Below are 18,685 nucleotides of genomic sequence, written 5' to 3' on the forward strand. Positions count from 1 at the left end.
AATGTATTCTATACTAAATTTACGTTGATTATAGTTGTTATTGAAACAACTTATTAAAATAAATGACGCTTTTTATAAATTAAATATGATTTTCAATTAATAAATTTAACATTTTTTATAAATTAAATATAATTTTTAATTGATAAATACGACTTTCAAAAATAATAATTTTAATTTTTGATCTATTAAAAATAGATAATTTTATTAATTTTTAATGGATAAATCTAACTTTTAAAAACCACAATCTTAACTTTTAATCTATTGAAAATAGATAACTTTATTATCTCTATATGTTTGAGAATATAGTCAACCATTGATTTCTGAAATATTAATAATTTAATATCCATTATGTTTGCTTAAACCGCAAAAAGCATTTGCGTGTTATTTATTCTCCACACATCAAAATCCTTATCTTAATTGGTTCTAACTACCGCACATACGTTCTAATGGTTCTAAACAATTAAACATCCTTTTAACAATCCATCAAACCATTTTGTAGCCACATTGCATATATGATTGAATCAATATTCATCTGATTTTTGACCGGTAAGAGGTATGAAATAATTGGTGCAGGTGTATATCCATTGGAGACTAATGGTATAGTCGTAACATATCAAATATTATAATAAATTATTTTATTGATTAAATAATTTTTTTCTTAAAAATAATTTAATATTAAAAATATTTAGAATGTATTAAAAATAATTTGGTATTAATTTTTATTATACGTGAATTTTCTATGATTTGATAATTGTATACATATTTGATTTAACGAGTGATATAAATTATAAATAGTATGTTTAATTATTTTATTTATTTTTTAAAAAATAATAGTATTTTAGAGCGAATATTTTAAAGAATAAGATTTTAGGTAATTTTGAGTATATATGTTAAAAAAATATTTGTGATAATATTTTCATGTGCATTTGATTAAATAATAAGTGTGTGCACTTTTATATTTTAATTATTTTTGAATATCTCCTATTTTAGTTATTTGTTTATAAATAATTATTTTAAAATATTAGTAATATTGTGATTGATTTTATTTATTTTATATACTGGCTATGGTATGGTGATTTAATAATTAATATAGTATTGATGTTATTATTATTTATTTTATCATTTTGATCATTTTCCAAATATGGTAGTATTTTAATGTGAATATTTAAAAAAAAATATTTTAATAATTTTGGTAATAATTATGATGAATATAAGAGTTTTAGTTATTATTTATATATTATAAAAGGTTAATTAATTTAATTAATCTATTTTGTAAAATATTATTTTTAAAAATTGGTAATATTACACTTAGTTTTCTTTATATATGTATTTGTCATCGTATGTCCATTTTATATATATTTATTTGATTTAGTGGTTAATATAGAGTGTAAATATTTGTCTATGAATTTTTATTTTTAAGAAAGAAAGCAGTTAACTAGGAGTATTTTAGAGATTCTAATTTAGTTGTGAGTGAGTAGAATAAATTAGAAGAAAATTAGTAACTAAATAAAAAGTATAAAAAATATATTGAGTAATTATTAGTCTTGTTTTAATAAATAAATAAAAATACCAATGGGATTGATCCATTTTTCTTTGTGCGAGAACGAAATATAATCCCTAATTAAAAGAAAAGCATCTGCACTGACTGTAGCAAGAGAGAGAGACATGTACAAAGCTGCGGCACGGGAGAAAAACAAAGAAAATCGATTTCAGTGATGGATAGTAAAGTTCATAAAACTTTCAAATTTTATCTATATTTTATTATGTTGTTTCTATTATCGAGTGTATTATTTTAACATCAGTTTTTAAATTTTTTAGCCTATCATTTTCTCTCTAGAAAACTCGTTTATCTGTTCATAAAATACTCACTTATCGGCTTATAAAATCCACTATTTTTTCTTTAAAATACTCATTTATCATCACTGTAGCTATTATTTGAGTGAAATTAATGTTAAAACGATTTTGTGAACAATAACTTTATTATCTACTCATTAGTTTTTTTATTTATGATAAATTTCTTTGATCCGAATTTAAAATTGACTTTTTAGAGTGTATTCTCATATTTTATTTTAGTTTTTTGATTTTCGCTTGTGGACTTGGATTAACATGTTAGAGCGTAAAATAAAGTAAGAGATGAGATGACATGACATTTGATTATACGAATATATTATAATATGAGATGAATGAAAAATCGTATTTTCAAACTACTCATTCGAGACTTGCTACACACGGCGGTAACACTACTTAGTAACAATTGAACTAATATGACAAATTAATGCTTGTAGGATTAAAATAAGGATTATAAACTTTATAAGGTGTTGCGTGGTGAAAGAATTATAAACTTTATATATATACGGTAAAAAGTTTTGATCTTTGTGATAATTGTTTACATATATATGATTTTTATGATATATGTGGTGAACGCTTGATCTTCGTAATAATTGTTTACAAATATATGATATTTGTGATATGAGTGGTGAAAGTTTTGATATTTATTATAATTGTTTATAAATATATGATTTTCATGATAAGAACATATGATATAATGACTTTAGTGATTTTAAATGAGGTGATAATTTTGTACAAGTGATTTTTGAAGCATATGACATATCTTAGTGAATTGTGTAAGAATATTTAATTTTTGATAGTGCATCATCATTTTATGGCATATGCATCTTCGTGAAACTTGTCAGGTTTATTTTCTCCATTACTATGAGTGATTTTCTGTGTGGAAATTGTCTTAGAGACAAGTTTATTTTTCTCATTGGTATGAGTGATTTTCTGTGTGAAAGTTGCCTTAGTGACATGTATTATATCTGGATCATATAATTTCTAGGAGCATGCAAAACATTGCACCTTCTTGTGATTGTTTTATTGTAATTAATGTGTATCTAATGTAGCATTAATTTCTTTGAGATGATTGGATGTTGTAATGAGATATTGATTTTTTTTTTTATAGTGATTTTGGTGTTATAATAATATTATTTGCTTGAATATTTTGATGTGTTTGATACGACATGTATTATATCTGGATCATATAATTTCTAGGAGCATGCAAAACATTGCACCTTCTTGTGATTGTTTTATTGTAATTAATGTGTATCTAATGTAGCATTAATTTTTTGAGATGATTGGATGTTGTAATGAGATATTGATTTTTTTTTTTATAGTGATTTTGGTGTTATAATAATATTATTTGCTTGAATATTTTGATGTGTTTGATACGGGTCTATGTTGATTAATTGCGTATTCTCCTTACTTATAATATACTATCAACATGATTTCGAAACTCACTCATTAGTTTTGTGTGTGTGTGCGTTTGCGAAAACGTATTTCAGGGTGTTAGTTGCTAATCCATACTCTGATATATACATGATATTGGCGAGGGGTCTTGAGCCGAAAGATATTTTTATAAAATTATTGACAATCAAATATTATCTTATAATTAATTATATTTTTGACATGGATGTTAACCATGTATTGTTCAAAAAAGAATAGTTTACTTTATTTTATTGTTATAATAAGAGAGTCTAATATTACTTTGAATAGGGATATGTATTTGTACGAATGTGATACCTTAAATTGTTATTCTTCCTTTTTGTAATGAAATTTGAAAGGAGTTTTATCCTCTTATTTAATAGATTTTTTCTCCGTTGTGAATTTGTCTCTGAAAAATATTTTTAAAATATTACTATTGAAGTATTTTGATTTGGGATGTCACAATTTGATTAGTGATATATCATATAATATAATTAATTTAATTATTATACATTGTCAATATAAAAAATTTATATTGTCAACACATCACAACTATTTATACACATGATTTTAGATATAATTATAATAAAAATCAACCGTCTCTAATAATCCAACACTAACTATGTATAATTTAAATCATAATATAATTAATGAAATTAAATAAGGTCTCGTCAACTCTGAAATATTGGTCTAAAAGTAAAAATACAAAACTTAAAGATATCATTAAAAATTTCTTTTTGAATTCAAGTCTTAGAAATCTTCTATATCTTTATAAGTGTAACATCCTAAAATTATAGATTATAAAAAAAAATAGAATCTTAAAACTTAAAATAATTTAAATTATAAATTATTATTATTTTTTTATTATTATTTTGTATTAAAGATTCTTTTTAAATATGTAGATATTACAACTGATTTGACAAACGAAAACATAATATAAAATTTTAAAATTGATCCACAATATTTGAAGGAGTTGTATTGTTTGTTTCTATTTATGTGCCTCATATTCTAACAAACAAGCCTATTATTATGAGGAAAAAAACTAAATGCCTTAAATATCGAAATTCAAAGCTAAAATGTTATATAGATAGTATTAGTTTGATACTAAACTTACCATTAAACACAATCTCAAATAAAAAATAGGCTACACCATTACATATACACAGAAAAATAGAAAGCGAGTAAATCAATAAAAATAGTATTAATCAATTTTAATTCAACTTTGACTCACCATGTAGTAATCATACCATTTAACCATTTCATATTACATTTAGTTTGGAAATTTGGGATGAGAAAAAAGTTAGATATTTTGAATGGTATTTTTTTTTAGGCTTAATTGCACTTTTGGTCCCTCTATTTTAGGTGAATCGCGAAAGTAGTCCCCTAATTTTAGTTATCCCCAGTTTTGGTCCCCAAACATAATTTGAGTCCAAATTATGATGAGTTGCCATTTTTTTAATGACATGTCAAAAAAATGGCGACGTGACAGACGTCTATGTGGATTAAAAGTGATTATTATATTATTCTTAATTAAAAAATACAATTTATGTTTTTAAAGCTTTTATTATATTGTTCCAAATTTTAAAAGAAAAGCCAAAATTAAATAAAAATCAACAATACATCAGCCCCAAAATCAACACATCAGATCAAAGATCACATATCATGATAGGAATCCAAATCGTGTATGATCTAACAAACGGACCTTCGAATCGAATCGAAGATCTCTCTGTATTGAGAGAAGGCTTTCTCAAGGGCCTCGCTATCGGTGGCCCATGCAAGTCCACCAACAAAACAATTGTACTCAACATCTGCTGACGCCATTGATAAATGAACAAAACCTAGATTTTAGGAGAGAAGGGGATGTGGTACTGGTAGGGGTTATGGTTGTAAATGAGCACAAAGATATTTTTTATCATCTACCCAAGGTTTTAACTAGAAAGGGATGTGTTGCTGTCGCTTTTACCCATCTTCGTTATTTATGAGCTATTGGAAGAAAAACGAAGATGCAGGAGAGGACGAAGAAGAAGAGGAAGAAAAGGGAAGATGAAGAAGAAGCTCAAATTGGATGATGATCGATTTCTTGATTTTTGGTTTTAGGGTTCACATGCCTAATTTCTGCGTTGATCTGATGCGTTGATTTTGGGGCTGATGTATTGTTAGTTTTTTATTTAATTTTGGTTTTTTTTTTATTTATAAATTTGGAACAATATAATAAAATCTTTAAAAACATAAATTGTATTTTTTAATTTGGAATAATATAATAATCACTTCTAATCCACATAGACGTCTGCCACGTCACCATTTTTTTGACACGTCATTAAAAAATGACAACTCATCATGATTTTGACTCAAATTCTGTTTGGGGGACCAAAACTGGAGACAACTAAAATGGGAGGACTACTTTCGCGATTCACCTAAAATAGGAGGACCAAAAGTGCAATTAAGCATTTTTTTTATAAAAATACATTTTGTCGAAAACTTAACTCTATTAACATTGAGATTTTATGAAATACAGTATTATATTATGAATTAATTTATTTACTATTTTGTTTGTTGAATTGCCGTTTTTTATGATTGTTTGTGTTCAATGAGAAGAAAATATTGAGAGACATGTTAAATAACTCGTGTGTTTCAACTACACAACATAAGTTCTTTATATAAACTTTATGTGATAAATATACATAATGACATGAATACTTATAAACTTTCTATTTATTTACATACTAATATTTTATTTTCTAGACTCCCCTCAAGCTAGAGCATATAAATCAAATGCACTAAACTTGTTACATAAATAATTAATTATAGGACCTTGCAATGACGTTGTAGAAACATCTGCCAACTGATTATTAGAATTGACAAAAGCTACTGATGATGTTGTTCGACTCTATCTTTTCTATAAAAAAGTGGCAATTTATCTCAATATGCTTGGTCCTCTCATAAAAAAAGGATTTGAGGTAAAGTGCAATGTAACTTGATTATCACATATTAGCATCATTGGGCTGGCCTTTTCAAATTGAAGTTCTTTTAGTAATTGTTTCAACTATATGAATTCACATTTTATTAGTGCCATGACCATGTATTCTACCTCAACGTTGAATCTTGCAACACCATTTTCTTTCTTACTCTTCCAAGATATTATATTTTCTCTGACAAGTACACAATACCGAGAAGTGGATCGTTTATAAATTGGTGAGTCTACCCAATCGACATATGAGTAACCAACTACTTGAGTATGTCCTCTATCTTGATAAATGAGACCATTTCTAGGTTCACTTTTGATGTATTTAAGAATTCGGATTACAACATCTATATGTTCTTGGAAATGAAAATTTAAGAACTGGTTTTCCACAATGACAACGAAGGAAATGTCAGGACTGGTGACTGTGAGATAATTCTATTTTCCAACCAATCTCCTATATTTTCCTGAATCTGATAGAAGCTCTCCCTGATTAGGTAGGAGTTTGATATTTGGGTTCATAGGAGTATCAACTGGCTTGGCAGTTAATATACCTGTTTCTTCAAGAATATTCATATCATATTTTCTTTGTGAAATCACAAGGCACTCCTTGGATTGAGCTACCTCAATACCCAAAAAATAATAGAGTTTACCGAGGTCTTTAGTCTGAAATTGATTTAAAAGATGTTTCAACTAGAGTATTCATTGTTGATCACTATCAATTATGACAATGTCATCCACAAAAGCAATAAGATAGATGCACCATTGGACCGAGTGACGATAAAATACAGAGAGATCGACTTCACTACAAATCATACAAAACTATATTACTACCAAGCTGAATTTCACAAACCAAGCTCTACGAGATTGTTTAAGATCATAAAAGGGACATGCGTAGCTGAAAAACCATGGTGGAAGGCTCACTTTAAGCAACAAACCCTGGTGGTTGCTCTATATAAACTTCCTCTTCGAGATCACTGTGCAAAAAAACATTTTTAATGTAAAATTGATGGAGAGACCAATGTTGAATTGGTGCAATGAAGAATAACAATATGACAAATGCCATTTTTGCAACAGATAAGAAGGTATTGTTGTAATTCAATCCAAAAATATGAGTATATCCCTTGATCACCAAGCGAGCCTTAAATCGAACAATCTTACCATCAATGCCAACCTTCACCGTATAGAGCCAACGACAACCTACTAAAGACTCCATATAAGGTAAAGGGACTAGTTCCCAAGTACCACTGCTTTGTAGAGCACACATCTCATCAAACATTTCTTGCCTCTACTCAGGGTGGAATAATGCTTCACTTGGAGATTTAAAAATAGAAACATAAGAGAAAGAAGACAAGCAAGTGTAATGCAAGGGAGAAAGACGATGATAACACAAATCAATATAATGAGGAGATGAATTATGTGTTGTGCAATATATCCTTACGAAGAGCAGTGGAAAGGCCTACTCATAGGAGAGTTTGTAATGGGAATAGGAACATGCACAATAGAGAGTAGGCGACGACGATGATATGTTTGTAGTGGTTGTGGAGGTTGGGGGCAGACTCGACATGTTCGATAGGATTAAGAATGGGCGGAATAGGGATAACTACATTAGAAAGTTCGAGATCAATGTCCTGATGGTGCTCAACAGCTATATGGGCCAATTCAAAATATGGTACAAACTCGAAAAAGGTAACAATGATTGATGTAATATATCAGTGTAGTGTGGGAAAATAACAACGTTAACCTTTTTGGGACTGATGATATTCGAAAAAGACATACTTGAGTGGTCGAGCTGACAATTTGTCTAGACTAGAAGATAAATTATGATCAAAACAGGTGGATCCAAATTCACGAGGTGGTAGTGGGTGAAGAGGGGTATGAGGAAAGAGGACTGAATGAGGGATATTGCCTTCAAGGAAAGAAGACGACATATGATTGATAAGGTAGCATGCTAATAAGACCGCTCCCCCCCAAAAACAGAATGGAACATTACCATGAAGGAGTAAGGTTCATGTGATTTCTAGGAGATGCCGATTTTTGTGTTCGACTACCCCATTATGTTGGAGTGTATGAGGACATGACGTTTGGTGTAGAAGACCATTGGAAGCCATAAAATTTTGAAATTGATGGGACAAACATTCTCGAGCATTATCACTTCTTAAGTATGAATAGAAACACCAAATTGAGTTTTAATTTCTTGATAAAACTGCTCAAAAATTGAAAACAGTCGAGACCTATTTTTCATTAAAAATAACCACGTACAACGAGAGTAATCATCGATAAAAGTAACAATATACTTAGAATTTAAAGGAAATAGGGATGAAACCCTTTTATTGACTAATTAACATGACTCACAATATAAAGTGAACAACTTAGACAAACTAGGCACCAATTTTCTAAGTTTGGTAAGACTTAGGTGTCCTAGCTGAGCACATATAGTATGAGGCGGATATATGGAAGAGCACACCTTTGATGATAGAGAAATGTAATAGAGGCCTTGAGACTCACATCTGAAACCAATCATTCGTCCCGAACTCCGGTCTTGCAAGATAACATTATCATTAGTGAAATTAATAATAAAGTCATGGAACTGAGTTAATCGACTTACTGAAAGTAAATTAAAAGGACATTTAGGTACATAGAGAATAGATGCAACCGAAATGGAAGAGAGAATTTGGAGAGTGTCAACCCCTTGAGACCGGGTTTGAGAGCCATTGGCGGAAGTTATAGAGTGCAAGAAACATGAAGAAGGTAGTGTGTTGATTCAGCCCCTTTTTTTTGTTCAACTAGATTACTTGCAGCATGAGGGAGAAGCTCATTAAAATCATGAAGTGCACTATGAGTGGTGCATAAATATGAAGAAATAGAGCCATTTGTCCTCTTCAGAGTAATGATATTTAGCAATCGGCGACCAACTCCATAGAGACGTTGAATGTCATTAGTATAGTGTGCCTTTGTCTGACTACAAATCGATTCACATGTGAGATGTGGACGGAAAATTGGTTTAACATCTCGATGAAGTGTAGACTTAATGACACTACACAACTGAGCATCTATTTGCTTCCATTTTGATGTTTTAGCTGCAACCACATTTTCATAAGTTTGAGTGAGATGGTCCTCGTAACCTTGACCAATCATCCATAATTTGATGTCGGCGGTCCAACTGCCATAATTTGATCCATTCAATTTTTCGACTGAGAGAGGAGAGGTGATGATGTTGGTAAAGATGCCCTTTGTTTCAAACAGAGACGTCATGGTCGGTAAAGAGCCCAGAAAATGCGTCCGAACCAAGAAAGCAGGGGTTGTTTAAACTGGAAATCGTATATATGTGACTTTAAACTAAAAACTCAGGGCAAATATGGAATCTGAAGGCTGAGGCGAGTGCAACTAGAGAAGTGGCGTCGTAAATAGTGGCCAAACACACCGTCAAGCGCGATGGCAGACGGTGGTGCGTGGATCTCATGCGCATGGAGAAAAGCGACGTGTAGGAGGCTTGTTAATGACGCATGTTGATGGATGGGCCAATTTGGGGTGTACGACGTTGCTGGATTGGTCGATCGCCGAAAAAGGATGCGGATAGAGTGATGACAGAACTTGGGCGAGTGGAAAAAATTGAGGGAACAACGTAGCAAAGACAAGAAGGGGGAAACCGAAGTTGAGAACACATCTTGTAGGAAAAAAAAATTCACTGAAGACAATGGGTCCACCGGGGAATTGAAGATTAAGGTTGTCTTTCAATATGCTCCGATACCATGTTGAATGAGAAAAAAAAAGAGACATGTTGAATAACCCTTGTGTTTCTACTACCGTAAGATTTCTTTATATAAACTTTATGTGATAAATATACATAATGACAAGAATGCTTATTATCGCGGCCTAAAATTTCGAGTGTTTCTCGAATTCAATGGAGTCGCCACCAAAATTTATTTTAAAATAGGGAAAATATTGAAAAACCCTTGAAAATAGAAAAAAATGGTTTTTGAAACCAAATTTGAGTTCGGGAGCCGATTATGCGTAGGGAAGGTATTAGCACCCTACGACATCCGTTAAAAACGGTTACCTATAATTAATTGTGCAAGATTAATTTTAACTTAAGTATATTTATTTTTTTATTATTAAATATGAATAACAATTATTACTATATTTAAAATATGACTTTGAAATAAATATGTACTTAACAAATAAAGAACAAAAAAAGAAATTTTTATTTATGTGCTTGACAAGAATGTGATCTTGCTCCTACGTATCTCCCAGTGCGATGGAGAAATCAAAGCTACGTAGTTCTTGAAAAATGCAGATGTGTTGATTGTGTTTTAAAGAAAATTTGTCTTCTGATAAAAAAATGTTTTTTTGACAAAATAGAAAAATAAAGAGTTTTATTTGAATAAATATTTTAAAATATGAGTTTTAGGACCATCAAGTTGTACAACTTGTGTCTCAAGACTCAAGGAATAAAGAAGATGTCACATCTAATTTAAAAAATATATTTTATATTATTATTGAGTTTCATATGAATAAAAAAACACCAAATTGTACAATATGTGTTTTAACAACTCAAAGATAAAAAATAATACCACATCAAATTTATAAGCCGGTTTTAGATTAATTCATTAAAACGAATAAATAAATAAAGAGAGTTTTAGAATTATCAAGTTGTACCACTTGTGCCCTAACAACTCAGATTAAAAAGATGTCACATCTAATTAATCTTTAATAAAATATTTATTTGTATTTTTTTATAAAAAATAATTTTTATTTATGAAACAAAATTAATTTTGAAATCATAAAAAGAAACTAAATGGGCTGAAATCTGAAACACATAGATCTGCTTTTTTGTTTTCTTTTTTTAGGCCCAACTTATCATAATAACAAAAAAAGGTTAAAAGTAAGTAACCCTAAAAAAAAAAACTGCATACTTGAAAAGAGGAAGGGCGGCCGTTTTGCAGAAAACACAAACAGAGGAAGGGCGGTCGTTTTGCAGAAAACACAAACAGAGGAAGGGCGGCCGCTTTGCAGAAAAACGCAAATAAGGAACATTGAGACAAGTGGAGCAACAGTTTGACGGAGCTTACGGCGGCAACTGCTGGATGTTTTGGTGAGGCGGCGGATATCCTTAGCGGTTTGGATCCTCAAATTAGGAGAAATCTCCATTGCTCGAATTTTAGAGAGAGAGAACGCGACATCACTAAAAGGGATGATTGTTGTTTCGGCGTGACGGCGACAGTGATACCATCGTCGAAGGTTTGCAATTTCTAATCTTATTTTTATTTTTTATTCATAATATTATCTTAAAATAAAAAAAAAACTACATTTTTAATAACAAAATAAAAAATCATGTGGTGAAGATCAGGAACAAACAAATTTATTGTACAAAAGAAAAATACCTTTGCGTTTTCTCTTTTGATACTCTCTCCGATTTCTTCCTCTTCTCCTTCTTTTTATGTATTTTTTATCAATCTTTGATCTTCCCATTTGAAATTTCATAAGGTGTTTTTATAGAGTTTTTTATATGTTTAGTTGCTTTCTTGCTTGCCTTTGTCCTTCTCCATCAATGTCCTGTTTGATGTTTCATTTTCTTTGCTCATCATCTTCATTTTTCTGCACATTTGATGCCTTCATAAATTTAGATTATTTCACTACAAGAAATTGAACGTTTAGCGACAGTGAAAATCTATAGGTAAACGTATAAAAACCGTAGGGATAGGCAAAATTACCTATACCGACGAGGTTTTTTTTCGTGGTATATAATCGCCCAATGCCTACGGATTTTCCCCGTGGCTATAGGGTATAGTGACAGAATTTTTTCTGTTGCGGTAAACATTTGATTTTACCTACGAATATTTCATTGTTGGTATATACTTTAGTCATAATTTATAAAAATTATACCTACGGTTTTGATTCTGTTGCTATACATTTAAGTGACAACTTTTTTCTGTTGGTATAGGTTTTAAGAGTAATTAATTTATTATAAATATTAATTTTTTGTTATCAACAAAAATTATATAATAATTTAAAATTTATTTTATAAAATTAACCAAATATAAATATACAATGAAATATATATATCTAAGACTCAAAATAAAATAAAAAGTGTTCATTGTATATATTAAAAATTAACATAAAAGTCTTACAACGATAAAACAAAATCCTAAACCTCAAAAAATAGACATTTAAAATAGACATCTTGTGTCATACATAACAATCTCAAAAAATATTAAGAAATTGAGTCCACTAAATTGCCAATATTCCATCTTCAACAACAAATTAGCTTTTAATCTTCACCTACAATCAATAAAATAACAAATGAATAAATACACGATTCCACATAAAAATATTACTAATAAAATAGAGAAAATGTTAATGATTTTAATTAAAATTAACTAATACTATCTAATTACCATTTTCATTATTTTCGTTGTTGTTTGGACTAAGTGAATTCAAATGGTTTTGAGCACTAGTAGCATCAGGAACCTATCACAAAAAATAGAAAATATTACTTATGAAAAATACGATTATGGAACTTATGAAGTTAGTTGGATAAGATTAATAACTTATGATATACCTGTCTTGCAGCTTGTATTATATCATTAACATCTGCTCCAGAAAATCGATTTTGAATTAAAGTCATCACATTTGCTAACAAGTTTTCCATATTCTTAACTCTTTCGCGCAACTCTTCATTTTCAGATGCACAAACCTTCGATTTTTTAGAATGAGGAATCTTGCCCATACATCGCACACGTCCGTTTTTATCAGGTCCTTGTACTTGATAAAATATGTCATCCTTCCAAGACATAGAACCTTGTGTGTCTTGGGTTGATTGAGAAGTTCCAGCCTCATTATTATGTTTTTTTAGTTCTTCCTAAAAAATAAAATAAAAATTATTAATGATTGAAAATACCAAATTGAAATTGACATTCAAAGCATGTAGTACTACAATAAGATCCAATTAAAAAACTTCAACATTGCATATAGGCTAACAAATACAAAATCTCCTAAATGGTCAAGTAAAAATCCAATACAATCATCATACATTTGAAAATAAAATTCAGCACTTTGTCAAACTTAATTTATACACATTTTATATATTGGTACCGTTTAATTATTATCAAAACTTACAATCAATTTTGCAGCCTTTTCATTGACAATTGTTCCATCTTTACGAGTACGGGTATCAATGTAAATCTCTTTACGTCCAGGCAACACTCCTTTTCCCTTTTTTATCTACAACCAAATAAATAAGTTAAATGCATTTCATTTTTAATTTAAATTACAGCCATAAAAATAGAAATAGAAATAAACCTTCTCATCAATAAACTTTGGGAGACTTTTTGAACCCATACAATGAACATCTTCAAATTTAGCACGATTTTGCCTATTAATTTTACTTATTTTCTGCAATTGAAATAAAATATTAGTCTTAATAATAAACTCTTTAATATATTACTCATAATATATACGACTTACTTGTCCTTCATCAGAAAACCAATGATGAACCAAACCACGATATTGATTTGGGTCAACCCTATCATCTGGTACAAGAGATGCAACTTCTTCTTCTGTTTTAGTAGGGTCATATGCCATTCACTTTAGATCACCTTTCCATTGCCTCCATTTCTCATTCAGCTCAGATTTTAACATTTCTCTTGTTAAGTCATTTATTGGAGGAACAAACTCAAATTTACTCTACACAATAAGAGATGTTAAAGAAACATGTTATATTAGTTAAATGTATTCTTACAGTTATCAACATGTTATGATGTAGTTTGAGTGTGCTAAACATCTATATTCTTAAACTATAAGTATGATTATAAATTGTTAATCCATCAAATATTCCTAACATCATCATTGTACATCAAACATGTTAGAGCACAAAAACTAAAAAACATGTTAATTGTACATCTCAATTGACTTCTTAAAAAAATGTTATATTAGTTAAATGAATAATCATAATACCTCTATTAATTTCAACATTTCTTCTTTGTAATCATTTGGCATAACTTTCCATGACTTGTAGTTGATAGGAGCATATTGATACCTTCTAGCTACGCTACCAATGAAACGAGTTAGAGTTGTCCCTTCCTCACCAATGGGTCGACCATATTTGTCCAAATTAACGATTATTAAATCACCATGTTCCATTTCCCATACATCTAACATTTTTGTAGGACCTCTAGCCCGTTTAGGCTCTACTTCTACAAACAAAACAAAAGGACAATAACATTATGTGTGCATATAAGTCATAATAAAAACAATATAAATAAAACTTCAAAACAAAGAATATATAATTAATACCTTTTTCAATTTTTTCTTCTTCAACTTCTATATCAGAGGAAATTGAGTGAGATTCTACAGACTCACGTATGACACCTTCTGCATGACAAGGACTAGAACGAGTTTCTGCAACATTACTTCCTTCTACATTGGTTGAGTTTGTATTATTAGAAGTAGACTGAATTCCTTCATTATCACTTGCATGATGTCGAATATTTAACTTTCTTCTTCGAGCCATTGCTTCTCTAACACAAAATTATAAATGAGTAACTTGGACAAAAGTCCAAAAACATAGACAAAACTAAAAGTATAAGAAAAACATAGACAAATCTAAAAGTATAAGAAAAACATAGACAAAACTAAAAGTATAAGAAAAACATAGACAAATCTAAAAGTATAAAAAAAACATAATGTATAAAATTATGCACAACTAGAACACACTTCATTCGTCTTCCTCATCATCTTCATCATCTTCATCATCATCCATATTATCAACATCAACAACTTCAAAAAAATCATTATCGTCTTCAACTTCAAGCCTAACCAAATCATTAACATTTTGAGTAGCTTCACTTGTATCGCCCATTAGTTGCCCATGAATTTCTTCAATTTCATTAGATTCCTCATCACCCATATCATAGATATCTCTAACTTTTGCATTGAGAACAACAAGCCAATCCTTGTTTCTCTCATCATATATATAAAACACCTTTTTAGCTTGTGATGCAAACACAAATGGGTCATCACAAATATTTTTCCCAGTATGTTTTAAAAATTTGAAATTGACAAGCGTCATACCAAACTTATCTTTCTTGATACCTTTATTAATATCAACCCAATCACATTTAAATAACACAAACTTGTACTTTCCAGAATAATCCAACAGCAGTATATCAATTATTGCCCCATAGTAATTAATTTCATCTGTTGAGGTCTTTGTCTTTACAACAACTCCAATATTTTGTGTTTTCAAAAATCTCTCTCTCTTCTTTGTGTGGAATCTAAAACCATTAATCGCATAACCTGTGTATCTTCTTACTACCTCAGATGGTCCACGGGATAACCATCTAAGTTCATGAGTAACTTCTGAGCTCTTTTGTTCATCCATACGCTGGATCTAAAATATTTCATGAAATATAGTAAGTTTCTATATAAAAACAATCAGTAAAATTTAAATAATTAAATTATTATATGCTCACCCTGAGTTTAAACCACTCAATAAATTTTTGACCATGTTGCTTGTCAATTTCAACTTGTGTCAATCGTCGTGGTCGACACTGTCTCTTAAGATGTAAAATGTGTTCTCTAAAAGTAACAGTAATAGAGTTAAAATAAAATGTAATAAAAATTTCAATTGTATAAAATTGAAATATGATATGTGACTTACTCTATAAATGGAGCAACTGCATCACAATTAGAAAGCACATATCTATGTGCCTGTGCTAACTCTTTCTTGTCAAGTTTAGTTCTACTCACTTTCTTCCTCTTCCCTAATCGTAACTTTTGTTGTTTCTTTATCCCTAATGGCCTTCCAGAGACTTCATCGTCATTTCTGTTAGGTCTATTGAACCTAGTTTCTACCCCAGATAGATATTGCGAACAAAACGTCAAACATTCATTGGCCAAAAATCCCTCTGCAATTGATCCTTCTGGATGGGCTCTATTACGTACAAAGGACTTAAGAGTAAGAAGAAACCTGAAAGTGAAGAAAATTTAAAATATTTATGTTCTCAACATCCAAAAAAACTTGTTTAACACTTTTAATTAAACCAATTTTTATAAACATACATACCTCTCAAGCGGATACATCCATCGATATTGTACCGGTCCAGCAACTTGGGCTTCGTGTGCCAAATGAATTACCAAATGCATCATAACAGTAAAAAATGAAGGAGGAAAAATTGTTTCCAACTGACAAAGTGTGATAACTATTTGAGACTCCAATTGTGATAGAAATTCCACATTAAGTACCTTAGAACAAATTTGCTTGAAGAAATTGCAAAGATCAACTAACACTGAAGTGACTTTATCTGGCAATGAACCCCGTAATGCTACTGGAAGAAGCTCTTGCATCAAAACATGACAATCATAACTTTTTAATCCAAACATCTTGTGTTGCTTGACATGCACACAACGTGGGATGTTTGATGAACATTCATCTGGAGTTTTTACATTCTTGAGAATGCTTAGGAAAGATTCCTTTTCTTTGTTAGTCATTTGATAGCATGCTCTAGGCAAACGCGTTGTAGTTATATTAGGACTTGGTTGAGGATGGAGCATACTTCTTATGCCCATATCTACAAGATCAGCTCGTGCCTTATAATTATCTTTGGATTTTCCCTCTTGGTTTAACAATGTACCAATAATGTTGTCACATACGTTCTTTTCAATGTGCATCACATCAAGATTATGACGCAATACATTATATTGCCAATAAGGCAATGTGAAGAAAATGCTCTTCTTTTTCCAAGGTTGTGCTCCATTTGCTAGACCTTTTTCTCTACATTCATCTATTTGTCTTAAAATATCAGTCCCATCAAGTCTTTTAGGAGGGATCCTTAGCTCTCGTGTTCCATCAAAATCCCTACTATTCAATCTCCACTTATGTTTGGGAGATAACCAACGACGATGACCCATGTAGCAAAATTTTTTGCCATGACGTAACCACTGCGAGGTAGTTTCAATACCACAACATGGACATGCATATTGACCTTTAGTACTCCATCCAGACAAGTTAGCATATGCTGGAAAGTCATTAATAGTCCACATCATAGCTGCACGAAGTTGAAATGTCTCTTTCTTATAGGCATCAAATGTTTCAATTCCATCATCCCATAACTCTTGCAACTCTTGTACTAAAGGTTGCAGATAAATGTCAATGTTATTTCCAGGACCTTTTGGACCCGGAATTAATAGTGATAACATGAAGTATGGTTGTTTCATGCACATCCAAGGAGGAAGATTGTAAGGAATTAGAATGACAGGCCAAGTGCTATGAGTAATACTCATAGTCTTGAAAGGATTGAAACCATATGAAGCCACTCCTAATCGAAAATTACGAGGATCTAACGAAAATGTTGGATATCGAGCGTCAAAATTCTTCCAAGCAAGGGAATCAGCTGGATGCCTAAGAGAACCATCATTCAATCTACTCTCATGGTGCCATCTCATTGATTCTGCAACTTTGGAGGACATGTATAACCTTTGCAACCTTGGTTTCAATGGAAACCATCGAAGGATCTTTGCTGGTATCTTCTTTCGCCTCTCAGAAGTCTCCATTCCATTACCTTGTACGTCTTCATTTGTTGTTTTCCACCTTGACGTACTACACTTTGGACATACTTCATATTTGGCATATTTATCCCAATATAATATGCAATCATTGGGACAAGCATGGATCTTCTCATACCCCAAACCTAATCCTGAAACAATCTTTTTAGTTTCATAATATGACTTTGGCAAAACATTTTCTTCTGGTAAAGCATCTCTTAGTAAATCAAGCAACATGGAGAATGACTTGTCACTCCACCCATGAAGACACTTTAAATGATACAAATGTACTTTAAATGATAGCTTGCTATACTTTTTACAGTTCGGGTAAAGCATTTGCTCATTCTCCTTTACAAATTCGTAAAATTTAGAGTTTTCTCTAACTTCGGGAATTCTTTCACCTTCACCACAAATTGGCTCTTCTGTAGAATGAATTCCAAATACATCATGAACTAATCCATCCATGTCATGCTCCATTTCTACATTTTGTTTAGTAGCGCTACTTGAAGTTCTAGGTTTTTCACCATGATATATCCATTGTCTATAGCCTCTAAGAAATCCACGATGTGGATCTGTTAAGTGTTCATAAACACATACGCGAGAATAAGAGTGACAAATTGATTTGTGAATTTTAAAAAGCAAATTCAAGAAATTCATTAACTCCTCGAATATATTCTTCACTTTGTTTTGATGGATCACACATCCATTCTCTATAAGCCATTTGGAAAAATTAACTGAAAATTGATGATGCAAATTTTAATAATCAATAAGTTTTTTTTTCCTTTTTTGGTTTTAACACGAAGAACAATTAAATACAAAGGCAACTAAAATTATAATCAAATTTCAAGCACATAATGCAAGTCCTAAAAAATGAAAAAGCTGAAAATTCGAATGCACAACTTGCTAAGTTAATGGAAACACAAC

General features: G+C 30.6%; 3 protein-coding genes across 5 annotated transcripts; all 3 read right to left on the reverse strand.

Annotated features, from left to right (window-relative positions):
- Positions 1-12,296: 12,296 nt before the first annotated feature.
- Positions 12,297-14,744, reverse strand: LOC101489388 (uncharacterized). 3 transcript variants are annotated; one of them, XM_073365769.1, is made up of 7 exons: positions 14,588-14,744; positions 14,174-14,412; positions 13,520-13,612; positions 13,337-13,441; positions 12,780-13,079; positions 12,616-12,688; positions 12,297-12,499 (listed from the first exon to the last, which is right to left on the reverse strand). In XM_073365769.1, exons 1-7 carry the CDS (start codon positions 14,727-14,729, stop codon positions 12,489-12,491), a joined length of 963 nt encoding a protein of 320 aa, XP_073221870.1. In that variant the 5' UTR covers positions 14,730-14,744; the 3' UTR covers positions 12,297-12,488. The 3 variants fall into 3 exon arrangements, with proteins under 3 accessions (XP_073221870.1, XP_027186216.1, XP_073221871.1); XM_027330415.2 differs by having other exon boundaries at positions 14,579-14,744; XM_073365770.1 differs by lacking the exon at positions 13,520-13,612 and having other exon boundaries at positions 14,579-14,744.
- Positions 14,745-14,918: 174 nt separating this feature from the next.
- Positions 14,919-16,198, reverse strand: LOC101490031 (uncharacterized). Its single transcript, XM_027330421.2, has 3 exons — positions 15,879-16,198; positions 15,691-15,796; positions 14,919-15,608 (listed from the first exon to the last, which is right to left on the reverse strand). Exon 3 carries the CDS (start codon positions 15,597-15,599, stop codon positions 14,934-14,936), a length of 666 nt encoding a protein of 221 aa, XP_027186222.2. The 5' UTR covers positions 15,600-15,608; positions 15,691-15,796; positions 15,879-16,198; the 3' UTR covers positions 14,919-14,933.
- Positions 16,199-16,267: 69 nt separating this feature from the next.
- Positions 16,268-18,238, reverse strand: LOC140919831 (uncharacterized). The gene has a single exon (XM_073366489.1). The coding sequence runs from the start codon at positions 18,236-18,238 to the stop codon at positions 16,268-16,270; it is 1,971 nt and encodes a 656-aa protein (XP_073222590.1).
- Positions 18,239-18,685: the final 447 nt, after the last annotated feature.

Source organism: Cicer arietinum, chromosome 3 (assembly GCF_000331145.2).
Source record: "Cicer arietinum cultivar CDC Frontier isolate Library 1 chromosome 3, Cicar.CDCFrontier_v2.0, whole genome shotgun sequence".
NCBI classification, from domain to species: domain Eukaryota; kingdom Viridiplantae; phylum Streptophyta; class Magnoliopsida; order Fabales; family Fabaceae; genus Cicer; species Cicer arietinum.

Bases quoted from the DNA above. Each gene is read 5' to 3' on its own strand.
- LOC101489388 (XM_027330415.2), bottom strand. From the start codon at position 14,729: ATGGCTCGAAGAAGAAAGTTAAATATTCGACATCATGCAAGTGATAAT. The intron at 14,413-14,578 runs GTGAGTCTGTAG...TTTTGTTTGTAG, and splicing joins TCATGCAGAAGGTGTCATAC to AAGTAGAGCCTAAACGGGCT. The intron at 13,442-13,519 runs GTTTATTTCTAT...ATTTGGTTGTAG, and splicing joins CAAAGTTTATTGATGAGAAG to ATAAAAAAGGGAAAAGGAGT.
- LOC101490031 (XM_027330421.2), bottom strand. From the start codon at position 15,599: ATGGATGAACAAAAGAGCTCAGAAGTTACTCATGAACTTAGATGGTTA.
- LOC140919831 (XM_073366489.1), bottom strand. From the start codon at position 18,238: ATGGAGCATGACATGGATGGATTAGTTCATGATGTATTTGGAATTCAT.